At 39.8% G+C, this 12,506-nt stretch overlaps 1 protein-coding gene across 3 annotated transcripts; it reads left to right on the top strand.

Annotated features, from left to right (window-relative positions):
• Positions 1-728: 728 nt before the first annotated feature.
• cchcr1 (coiled-coil alpha-helical rod protein 1) lies at positions 729-12,018 on the top strand. Of its 3 annotated transcripts, XM_029447394.1 has the most exons (20): positions 729-1,094; positions 1,801-2,095; positions 2,184-2,351; positions 2,472-2,589; positions 2,810-3,004; positions 3,169-3,332; positions 3,436-3,550; positions 3,753-3,863; positions 4,543-4,686; positions 4,784-4,894; positions 5,122-5,228; positions 5,376-5,488; positions 5,592-5,664; positions 8,106-8,154; positions 8,185-8,224; positions 8,329-8,520; positions 10,288-10,389; positions 10,555-10,688; positions 10,777-10,906; positions 11,004-12,016. In XM_029447394.1, exons 1-20 carry the CDS (start codon positions 1,025-1,027, stop codon positions 11,132-11,134), a joined length of 2,562 nt encoding a protein of 853 aa, XP_029303254.1. In that variant the 5' UTR covers positions 729-1,024; the 3' UTR covers positions 11,135-12,016. The 3 variants fall into 3 exon arrangements, with proteins under 3 accessions (XP_029303254.1, XP_029303253.1, XP_029303255.1); XM_029447393.1 differs by having other exon boundaries at positions 8,106-8,224; positions 11,004-12,015; XM_029447395.1 differs by lacking the exon at positions 2,184-2,351 and having other exon boundaries at positions 8,106-8,224; positions 11,004-12,018.
• The last annotated feature ends 488 nt before the right edge of the window (positions 12,019-12,506 follow it).

Here is a 12,506-nt window from a genome sequence, read left to right as displayed (position 1 = left end):
TATAGCTGCATCTCAAACATAGAATTCAGTTACATAACCACATTATTACCAATTACCATTCAAAGCTGCACTTATTTGATGCCCTGAAAGCATGCTCTGTGCTCCCTCTTCTGCAGGACTTTAAATATTATGCAGAAATGGTCCGGTTGTCAGATACCCCTGGGTGTTCTTGAGGTGAGGAAGTCCCAGGCAAAGATTCAACATAAAACGGCTTAGGTTTAGGTTATAACTTCAGTGCAGTTACACTGATTCCCTTTCCCACTTATCTTCACAATAATATCTCTCAGTATCTCTATGATATCTGAATAAAAAAATCCTCATGGAACCACCTTCAGAAGAATAAAGTGGTACATTCAGCATAATTGACCCATAAATATGTATGAGAAATTGTTCCCATCATAAACCTCCTGTCATAGAACACCGGGTGTCAGTCAACCTCACATGCTCCGCCCTCGTGTAACAGAAACATAGATTGTATAAGAACACTCTGAGAATGGACTTTTGTTGTCCTGAACTTAATCTATCAGGTAAACCTATACCGAGGTTGTGTACTGGATTTGACCATGTACTTGACCCGTCCCTTGCCGACTGCACCAGCTAATATACTGTATATGATAAGGGCCACTGCAGGGTTCTTGTGATGGAACGAGATTTGAAAGCAGCCTGAGAGGAAGAACAACCTGCAAGACATTGCTGAGGGAAAATACCCCTACTACTTTCAGGTTTCTCTGGTCTCCCATAATGCAGTGCGCGATTGTAATATGTGAAAGTTATGTTCGATAACTCCTTAAATTTATATTAAATTCATAGACATACATTGGGTTGCTTCAGGCATTTAAATGTAACCGACGTGTAAATTGAGCATCAAACGTTAGCTAGCTAGCTGAAATAGCCCCAGCAGAGAGGTCCGCAGTTACCGTTGTAACCAGTAACTAAGGCAACAAACGCAAAAACGGCACCCTAACATCCCCGCACTGCTTTCCTTTTGAGTTTGTTACTTCCAGTGATAGCTTATGTGTTGAACATGGAGCGACATAAGGTGGGAAAAGAAAGGCTCATAGTGCCCACTGATTTTGCCACACCAGCGGTTTCAAGTAAGTTTGTTGTTGTAGCCGCAACTGGTTTACATTTACGCCATGTAACTTAGCTAACTTAACGCTAACATTCTAACTGAGTTAGTCTGCATTGGTCAGCTCTAGCGTTATTAATAAACAAGAAGATGGTGTATGTAGGGTAGAGAAGTTGTAAGATTTATCTTTTTAACTTTCTTGAAAGTCCAGTCTGAACGTTACTTAGGAAACCTCATACATCTTTCATTGGGAGCGAACCTGTGTTCTCAGGGTCACCAGGGTAACAGTACTATGTTCCCTAGACTGTTCAATGAGTTTAACTTTCTCCAGAACAGTTTTATTCTATAGGTCAAATGTTCAATGTGTATTTCCCTTGGTCAACATGTTGAAGTCACACACCTACAGCGTATAGCCTACTGATGGGATACTCCTTGAAACCTACATCCTCAACTTTGCGCAAGACAGATTACTTGACTTTACACATCATATGTCCAGAGTGGCTGAGCAGATTTTTACCATTCAAACTGCATCTGAAACGTGTATCTCCCTTCCCTTCATTTGCAATTTGAACTGCAAAGATGGCCTTTACCTATCTCTTACAATGGGGACAGTGGGAACATAGGGATGATCCCCTTTACATTGATATAGGACTAGACATAGCTAGCCTATGTAAGGCATGCTATCACATAACTCTAAACATTATTCTATTATTCTATTCTATGTTTTGTAGGGAATATCCAGGATGACCTAGTACCCCCTTCACATTTTGCATCAAGTGTCCAGTCTGCTGGAGCACACAGAGGTGTTCAAATCGCAGGGAAACCCCCAGCCATCTCCTGGATAAAACCAGGCATAACATCAGTACCATCAGGGGATCCCAGTCCTGCCAATCCATGGCTCGCCATCGCTCATGCCCAACAGGACATATCCGAACTGAGGAAGGAAAATCAGAGGATTATGATGTTACAAGGAGACAGCATAAAAGGAAGGATCCCTGTGGAACACCCACCAGACCTTATGGCAAGGTATTTCACAACATGTTTTGTATAGTCAGAAATACCATTATTAATTGGCACATTGGGTACATGAATAGCTCCTCTTCATCAAACACAGATGTGCAGAGAGAAGTGAGCATTGGTCCAGATGGGAGTCAGAGTGGCGTTTGGAGGCAGAGAAGCACAAGGCCGAAGCTGAGAGGTTGAAGGGACAGGTGGAGGCCCTGAAGGAGACTGCAGGGAGACATAGGGAAGAGATGAGAGACAGAGAGAGTACCCTGAACAGGTCAAATATATGCTTATGTTGTGCAATCAAATTATTTTACAGTTTGTCACTAAATATTTCAGAGATTAACGATGAACCATTTTGACCAATCTTAACATGACATAATCTTGTGTGCGACAGACAGAGCCATGAGCTGGAAGCAGTGCGTGAAGAGCTATGTAAGGCTAAGACTGAACTCAGCCAATTCAGAGCGGAGCTCACTCACAGCAGTGCACAGAAGGAGAAAATAAGCTCACAGGTAAAGCTATTTACTAACAAAACATTTCATTTTGATAAAGATGTTGATGAAGATCACCTGAGAGTCACTGGCATCTTGTAATATTCTCTCAGTTTTTAGTCTGATGTTTTAAGTACAGTCTTATAGTCTTAATAATAGCTTACAGTCACCTGACAGTTTTAACTTAGCATGTCTCACTATGATTAGTTTCATATATTCTCAACTTTCTTGTGTCTTGCAGCTTGAAAGACTAAAAAGAGAATCTGGTGAGGAAATAACAAAACTGAAGATGGATCTAGTGAGGAGCAAAGAGGAAGCCCAGGAGCTCGCTCTGAAGGCTGAAATGGGCAGGTTACAGGTTGTGGGGGAGACCAAACAGCGGACTCTTAGACTGTCAGAACAATTGGAGGAAATGCAGAAGAAGCAGGAGGTGGAGGTGTGTGGCAAATGTCTGCAAGGAAATGTAAACTATTTAAAACTTTGTACATACTGATTTGATAGATTGAAGTCTCTGTATCCAAGAACTCATGTCCAATAAGATATTACATCATCATTTGTGTGTAACTTAAATGTTAATTTTTTGGTTCTCTTCACTTTCAGCTACGACAGTTGAATGCTTCCCACTGTGCAGAGGTGGGTACATCAAGAAATACAAACGATGAACTACAGGACAGACTTCAATCGATGAACTCAGAAGTGCTGCAGCTAAAAAGCGCTCTGATGGAGGCATCTACTGAGAGAGATGGGCTGAAAGAGCATTTAAGGTGCCACATTCAATCTAAAACTAGATGGAGAGAAACATTTACAGCACTTTGTTGTCAGATTCTCTAATGTTTTGGGGGCTGGGGTGTTGTTTTTAATTTTCAGCCAAATGGGACAAGCTTTTGAGACACAATCTGCAACACTGCACAGCCTCAGAAATTACATCGGCCAGCTTGCCCCAGAGAAACGAGAGAAACAACAATTAAATGAAGCTGTTGAGGTGAAGACAATATAAACAGTATTGATTGCAATCAGCCGACTATAAAGTAGGGTTATTAAGTAACAACTTAATATCCTGTTCTTTCCAGCAGGTTAAGGAAATAATTGTGGAACAAATAGTGTTACATTTAAGAGTTAATATGCGTATTGTAACAATTCATCCCATTCTGTATTCTTTTTTTCTAATATTGTCCATTTTGTAGAGGTTGAACAAAGAGAAAGCAGCTCTTCAGATGACCGCAGAGCTTTTGACAGTCAGGCTTAACTCTGTGAGTGAGATACTGGCCCTCCAAGAAGAGAAAATAGTGAAGAAGGTGAGTGTCACATAGCAATGCATGATACATGCCTATGCTGATGACACGTGGGGAGGTTTCCTAAGTAGAAAAAAGCAGCTACCTATAATTGTGTGTTGTTTGCTTTAGGCTTGAACATTTTCAAACATTGTCCTATTCTTATCTCAAGTGTTTGAAAAAATGGTGAATGCCCCTAATGGATGTCGAAGTGAGACCACAGGGTTCAAGATTGATGATGGAGCAGCTCTTGATCGTATGGCAAAGCCCTGCAGGAGTAATAAAGTTTGCTGAGCACTTTTGAAGTGCATTTTGGTTAGTTTTTAATAAATGTTAACTTGCAGAAAGTTGCTTGCGATAGGTAATCCTCAGAGTAACAAATTGTATTCTTTAGATTTTGGCGGAGGGAAAGAGAGTCGATGCCTGGTGAAGCATTTGAGAGAAGAGACTGTTTTGAAAACTCTTCTCTGATGGCTTGTTAATATAGTAGTGGGAAGAAAGGAAAAATCCCTGTTCTAAAAATGTACCAAGTTCATTTATATAGCGCATTTCATATGACAGGCGTAGACTCGATGTGTAAAAAAAACGTTACTATGCTTTGGAAAACGTCAAAACTAATTTACCTGCAATAATAACCCATGCTCATATGAAGCGTTTACTCAAGTGGTGTGTGCGTTGACCGTATAAGTGTATGTTTCAATAGATCTCGACAGACCCTCTTGTGACGAATGGATGTGAAGGCCTTCGAGTGCTTCAGCTGTGGAGAGACAAAGTGTTCAAGTTATGCGTCCAGCTTCGCTCAAAGGACATTGAACTAAGAGGAGAGAAGGATAAACTTCTTTCAAAAGTATGAAAACTGTCAACTGTTAACATACCACAGTACAAACATGCCCTCTGTATTTGAAACTGTGGTTAAAGTGTGGTACTGTATTGCTGTGTTGTAGGTCAGATTCACTGAGCAGCAGCTCCAGCAGGAGCAGCACCGAGCTAATGTGCTCCAACACAGTCTTGATGACAGGATAGCTGAGCTGGACCTGGAGAGAATGGAAAAGGAGGTTAGTACCAGAGCAAGTGATGTGATTTACGTGACTGTCGTAAATTTTGATGATGCACAATAAATTTGGGGCTGCTTAGGAAAGTGATAAACATTTTTACCGAAGCAGAGGATGCTGACTATTTGAAAACTTTGCTAGGTTCCAAAAGCAGTTGCGGTTTTACGAACAGCAGCTGGGCACGAAGACTTTCTATAGTGTAATATGGATTGTGGGATTTTTATTCCTAGACATTGAAACAGCACTTGGTCCAGGAGCAGAAGGAAAACTCACAGCTAAAGTCGCAGAGCCAGAAAGAAGCGGCTGAACTAAAAGTCCTGACGGATGCAGTGCGTAGGTAAAACACATTTATGTGAATTTAAAATGAGAGGATTAGGTGGTAAATTAGATGAATAAACGGAGAAAAGACAAAGCAATTGCTCTTGTCAATGTTGAAAGTTTCAGTTAATACTGTATTTTCACACATTTTGGCTGTGCCTCACAGGGTCAGTCTGGCATTTGAAAGCAAGGTGGCAGAAGTGGACACAGCTCAAGCAAGGCTCAGCACTTTTACCCAGAGGCTAACTTTTGCTACAAGACGAGTGGAAACAATCCAAGGTGCAGTCAAACTGGACTGGAGGTTGATGGGGTGATCCAAGTGCTTCAGTTCTATTGTATGTTTCTGTTAAAGAAAGTATGTCACAATGTTTTTGTTTTTCAGGTTTGATCATGAGGAGGGTGGCTCTACAGAAAGTTCAGCAGGCCAGTAAACAGACAGAGCAAGCCGCTGACAGGTGTGAGGTTTCCCCAGTCATTTATACATGATGGATGCAGCTAAACAATCTCTCTATATATATATATATATATATATATATATATATATATATATATATATAGATATATATATATAGATATACAGTATATATATAGATATATATATATATAGATATACAGTATATATATATATATATATATATAGATATACAGTATATATATATATATATATATATATATATATATATATATATATATATATATACAGTATATCTCAAAAGTGAGTACACCCTTTAGATTTTTGCAAATATTCTGTTATATCCTTTCAGGGGATAACATTATCCTACTGAAACTTTGATATAACTTAAAGTAGTCAGTGTGCTGCTTGAATAACAGTATAGATTTATTGTCCTTTGAAAATTACTCAGTACACAGCTGTTAATGTCTAAACAGCTGGCAACAAAAGTGAGTACACCCCATAGTGAACATGTCCTAATTGTGCCCAATGATGTTGTTTTCCCGCCCTGGTGTCATGTGACTCGTTAGTGTTACAAGGATTCAGGTGTAAATGATAAGCAGGGCTGTTAAATTTGGTGTTTTGGGCACAATTCTCTCTGAATGCTGGACAACATGGCACCTCATGGCAAGGAACTCTCTGAGCGGCTGAAAAAAAGGATTATTGCGCTTCACAAAGATGGCCTTGGCTATAAGAAGATTGCCAACACCATGAAAATGAGTTGCAGCACAGTGGCTAAGATCATACAGCGGTTTTCCAGGACAGGTTCCACTCGGAACAGGCCTCGCCAGGGTCGACCAAAGAAGTTGAGTCCACGTGCTCAGCGTCATATCCAGAGGTTGGTTTCCAAAAATAGACGTGCGAGTGCTTCCAGCATTGCTGCAGAGGTTGCAGAAGTGGGATGTCAGCCTGTCAGTGCCCAGACCATACGCCGCACACTGCATCAAATCGGTTTGTATGGCCGTCGCCCCAGACAGAAGCCCCTTCTGAAACCGATGCATAAGAAAGCCCGCAAACAGTTTGCTGAAGACAATGAATCCAAGAACATGAGTTACTGGAACCATGTCCTGTGGTCTGATGAGACCAAAATAAACCTGTTTGGGTCAGATGGTGTCCGGCGTGTGTGGCGGCACCCTGGTGAGGAGTACCAAGACAAATGTGTTTTGCCTACAGTCAAGCATGGTGGTGGCAGCATCATGGTCTGGGGCTGCATGAGTGCTGCCGGCACTGGGGAGCTGCATTTCATTGAGGGACACATGAATTCCAATATATACTGTGACATCCTGCAGCAGAGCATGATCCCCTCTCTTCGGAAACTGGGCCGTAGGGCAGTTTTCCAACATGATAATGACCCTAAACACACCTCCAAGATGACAACGGCCTTGCTGAAGAAGCTGAAGGTTAAGGTGATGGACTGGCCAAGTATGTCTCCAGACCTAAACCCAATTGAGCACATGTGGGGCATCCTCAAGAGGAAGGTGGAGGAGTGCAAGGTGTCCAACATCCGTGCGCTCCGTGATGTCGTCGTGGAGGAGTGGAAGAAGATTCCAGAAGCAACCTGTGCAGCTCTGGTGAATTCCATGCCCAGGAGTGTTAAAGCAGTGCTAGATAACAATGGTGGTCACACAAAATATTGACACTTTGGGCACAATTTAGACATGTTCACTATGGGGTGTACTCACTTTTGTTGCCAGCTGTTTAGACATTAACAGCTGTGTACTGAGTAATTTTCAAAGGACAATAAATCTATACTGTTATTCAAGCAGCACACTGACTACTTTAAGTTATATCAAAGTTTCAGTAGGATAATGTTATCCCCTGAAAGGATATAACAGAATATTTGCAAAAATCTAAAGGGTGTACTCACTTTTGAGATATACTGTATATATATATATATATATCTATATCTATCTATCTATCTATCTATCTATCTATCTATCTATCTATCTATCTATCTATATAGATATATAGATATACAGTATATATATATCTATATAGATATACATATATTTATAAATATATATATAAATATATATATATATATATATATATATATATATATATATATAAATGTACAGTAGAAGTTTTTGTACTTTTATTTGTTAGGTGATTTTAAAAATAAATCATTACTGATCAGATTTGGAGTGCATTAATTTTGAGAATATTCATTTAATCCAAGAACCCTTTTAGCACTAATTGAGAGAATTGGTAAGAATTGTTGCTATGTTTACACTGAACATGTATAAGTGGTCAAACATGAAAATGTCTGTTTCAGCTTTGTTCGGTTGGAAAAAGGGGAAAATGGTTGGAATCAAATATTCGATATTAATAAGAATATTCTTCTGATATACTGTATAAAATATGTTACAATATGTAATTTGTATGATAAGCCTTTGACTTTCTGCTCCTTTTATTTGCTCTGTCATCTTGTCTGTTGCCCTGCAGCATCACAAACCTTCAGACGGAGCTTAGTTTAGTGTGTGAAGAGAGAGACAAGCTCACACAGGAGCTCAAAAGAACCCCGAAGCTCATCGAGAAATCTCTGGCTGATCTGAAAGAAAAGTGTGAGCACCCTTACAACTCACAACATCTTATTATAACACATTATCTGTTGGGTATCCATGTTTTGGCAGCTGTATCTCAGTTTATCTTTGTAAATTGTCCTCAGATGAAAGCAAGCTGAGGCGGCAGGAGCAGAAGGCGCTGGAGCAGAACTGGATGGAGGTCCGGCAGGCTGTGGCTGGCAGAGAAGAAGCCGAGCAGAGCCTGCAGCAGATCCAGGCCCAGCTGGAGGAGAGCAAGGTCAACCTGGAGAAACTCCACTCTGAGCTGCTCAGCCAGCAGGAGCACAGCAAATGTGGTGAGGCTGCTGCTACCTTAAGATGCACAACTGTTCCAGTGTCTATGCAGGGAAAGCAGACTGAGCACTCCTGCTCTATTTCAGAAATGCCCTTCATCACCGTCTCTCCACGTATCCACACCTGGCCACGCCGCTCTCCTTCACTGGAGCAGCTGGGGATTAAGTGACATGCTCAAGAGCACCTTGACTGTAGTTTATCAGGGAGAGTTACTGAGTTTCTCTAATACGTTTCCCCCCCGTCTGTTTAATGATTCAACCCGGACACTTGGGAGCTTCTGAGCTTCAAACTTACATTAAAGGATAGGGACACAATCTTTCAAGTCTGTCTTAGAACTATAGTCAGGTGGCCTATATGTACTTGAAACATGGTTCGCTTACTGTAATCACTCCTCCTATTCTTACTGACCATTAAAAGATCCCTTTAAATGCACTCTCAGTGTAAATGTTTGGGGACATGTTTTTTTTTCAATCTAAAAATGCTTATGTGAAGATATTAAAAAGCTAGAGTTAGACAAATCATCTTCTAAAGTTATAGGTTACATCTATTCCTGTGTTTCCCTGTTGTGCTGCAGGGATAGTAACACAAATAGGTTATTTTGTACTAAAAAGACTAACTTTAGAAGATATCCTCTTAATTTGTCTAATTTGGATGAAGCTTCAGAAAACCTTTGGAATGAATCTCTGCACTGAACGAGGACTGTGGATTGTGTCCCTTATTACTGACATTAAAAGTGCTTTAGGAAGGAATCTTTCCTTGGCCAGTATACACAGGAGGAATAATAAAAGCCAGCAAAACCTGTTTCAATGTTCATATGGGCACCTCACTATTGTTTTTAGACACACTTGAACATTTTTAAACCTATCCCTTAACTGATTGTTTGGCTACTTAGAGGCGGAAGCAAGATGTAAACACATCTGGCACATTGTCACCTTACAGGTTGATACTGCAAAATTGTTAGCAAACAGTGACCGATATACACACTCGTACAGCAGTTACAGAGCTACATTAGCATTCATTGGTCGTAGTGTTTGTGTCCACTTAATTAATGTAAGTCCAATATTCACTCTACCTTCAGCTATGTTTTGCTTAACACTTACTCCTGAGGGAAATATCTGGCTCTTAAGCTGCTAAATGCTCCACTATTTTAACCTGCAGGTAACTAATTGTGCCTGTGTGCTGTTTGGTGATGGACATGTAGAGCACAGGCGAAGAAATCCAGAACAGTTAGGCTGAAAAAAACCAAACAAACAAACAAACAACCACCCACCTGAAAGTCGAGGCAAACTAGTAGTCAGGTCAGGTGATCATTTTCTGTGCAGGTTTTTCATTTTGATCGACTCCGCATGTCGTCATGGGATCCATTGCTAATATAAAAGTAACGATTATAGCTGATTAATGATGCCTACAACAAATCCACACTACTGGATTTAATTTCCTTTTTAATTGCTTCACATTCTTCTTCTTTATCGACAGAAAAGCTGAACAAATGTGTAGTTGTAGTTTTATAAAATAAATAGAAGTGGGCTACTGCCTCCTTGCTGTGTTGCAGTCCTTGTATACGCTACTCTGGATGCATCGGAATAAATCTGGAATTGATTGAATCAGCTTGAATATGTGGAGGTCTTACAGTCTATGAATATTTGCCAGCAGATGCAATAATGTCCAGTTTATTCCCACTGAGGTACATACAAATTCCGCATTATACTCTGTTTCTCAGTGTGTGAGATACTATTTTGAGAAATGGTGCATTTGTTGTTCCCTTTCAGCCCTGCAGGAGAGAGTGTCTGAGATTGAGGACTGCTGTGCTGAGAAGCTGAGGGAGATGGAGGTTCAAGTCAATACTGCCAGGAGAGAGCACACCAAAGCAGGTAGCAGGATTAGCTCCGTGCTACCTCAGCCCCCAGCAGCTTAACATAGGGGGGATGAAGTCATATCTGTAATGCAGACTGTGATCTAATATGATTGGAATTGTTTACACAGTATATAGCAGCATTTCCCCGTGGCTTTTCATCTGTCTGTGTTGTCTCTCGTAGTTATGACTTTGCGGCAGTTTGAGAGAGAGGCAGCAAGGAAACAGGTTGAGATGAGAGAAACTCAACAACACACAAAGAGTGAAGTGCAGAATCAACAACTGAAGGAGATGGAGATGGACAAAAATATACTGCTGGTAAGACTTTTTAAAGCACAAGGCAGTTGTGAAAAATGTTGTTTCTATCTTTCTGATCATGACCTCTGATGACCTGAAATTGTTTCAGGGCACTGCTGCTGAGAGAGGACTGACAAGTGAGTATACAAGACTTCTACAAAACTCTGCTGCTCCCAGAGAACATCGAGAAAAACCCTCAGAGAGGACTCGCTCTGTGGGAACAGAAGAACCTGCAGATGGTAGGTGGCGTCCTGACTCCTCAAGCGTCAGCAGACACGTCCAAACATTTATACAGACATGACTAATCTGACCAGCGGCCTGTCTGTGTCCTGTCAGGGAGACTCCTGTCTGTTTTGGAGGAGCTCCATTCTCTCAGCGCTGCAGTGGTTAACAGCTCTGAGGACTCTGCAGAGGAGGAGGGACAGATTGACAGCGTGGGGCCATCCACAGCCAGTCCGCACAGCTGATGATGACTCACTCACTGAAGCCAGTGAACGCACCTTTCATTTGTACAAAATGTGGGCAGTGTTGATTTAAAAAATAATAAAAAATACAGTCGGTGGAAAAATTTCATTTAAGCCAAACATCAGAAAAAACACTTATTATTATTATTATTATTATTATTATTATTATTATTATTATTATTATTATTATTATTATTTTATTATTATTATTATTATATATAAATATATATTGTGTTGCTTCTGGGTGTATAAGAAGAATGATAGCTGTCTAGTGCAGACACAGTATGCTTGAATTAAACACAAATATAAATTCAATATGAGAGTTTTTTTTATCAGATAGCAAATAAAGGAAATATTACAGCTGACAGACTCCTAATCATCCTGCTAATGTGAATGGAAGTCTGTTCTGGTGACTTTGATCCTAGAAGTTTTGTGATCTTCCAAGTAATTCTTTGTTCTGCAGAAACGTGTATCTTACTTTTCGGTGTGAGTTAATAAAGTATTTTTATATTGCAATTCTGTGGGAAATATCAATTTGACTTGAATCTCTAATCACTACGTGGTGCGAATTCTCAGTTTCAAGGTCAAAACCCATATAAAATGAACAACTAATATATCTGTTAGTTTTTAAATATAAAATGTGATTTTTGCATTCAATCTTTTAATAAAAAATACACAGGAGGGTCTCAGCTTTATAGTTAGTTAGGTTTAAATGTGGACTTTGTTATAAAGCAGGTTTTAAGGCAGTTGGTGCATCTGCCCTGTTACTCTTATATATAACTTATATTTATATATATATATATATAACTTTATAACTATACACTTATATTACATGGGGACAATTGGGAATAAATCAATACTTTCTATTTGAAGATCCTTTATAGAGCTCAATTTTAAAATGACTTTGCAATCATAGGATGGATGATGATAAACATCATGATGAACCAGATAATTGTGCTATTTGTCATGTTGTCATGAGTTCTAATAAATGTTGCAATAGTTCAAGATTTCAAGCCTCGCGGTAAAAGAACCGAGGGAGAGCTGAGAGAAAATAAAGTCTGGACTTTATTAGTATTTTCAAAGAGCATCAAAAAATAATTTGCAGGGACACACTCATTGCTGGGGAGGTGATTCATCACGGCAAGCAGAGGATGAATGCATCAAATGAGATTTTTTTTTTTTTTAAGAATATTATTGGATTTCAGCAGTGCACTCTCACTTACAGTATATCTGCTGCTTAAAATGTTGCAAAACAGTACACTACAATTTGTATTGTATTGTATATTAATCCTGTCATCAAGATCACAGGAATTATGTATAACCTGGAGGTGCCACCAAATTTAAAATGACATCTTTGACCATTGGTGTTTGTGTG

Source organism: Cottoperca gobio, chromosome 14 (assembly GCF_900634415.1).
Source record: "Cottoperca gobio chromosome 14, fCotGob3.1, whole genome shotgun sequence".
NCBI classification, from domain to species: domain Eukaryota; kingdom Metazoa; phylum Chordata; class Actinopteri; order Perciformes; family Bovichtidae; genus Cottoperca; species Cottoperca gobio.
This window is presented reverse-complemented; position numbering and strand designations above follow the sequence as displayed.

Coding starts and splice junctions, on each gene's coding strand:
- cchcr1 (XM_029447393.1), top strand. CDS start 1,025: ATGGAGCGACATAAGGTGGGAAAAGAAAGGCTCATAGTGCCCACTGAT. Junction 3,551..3,752: donor AATTAAATGAAGCTGTTGAG/GTGAAGACAATA, acceptor TCCATTTTGTAG/AGGTTGAACAAAGAGAAAGC. Junction 5,665..8,105: donor ACAGAGCAAGCCGCTGACAG/GTGTGAGGTTTC, acceptor GTTGCCCTGCAG/CATCACAAACCTTCAGACGG.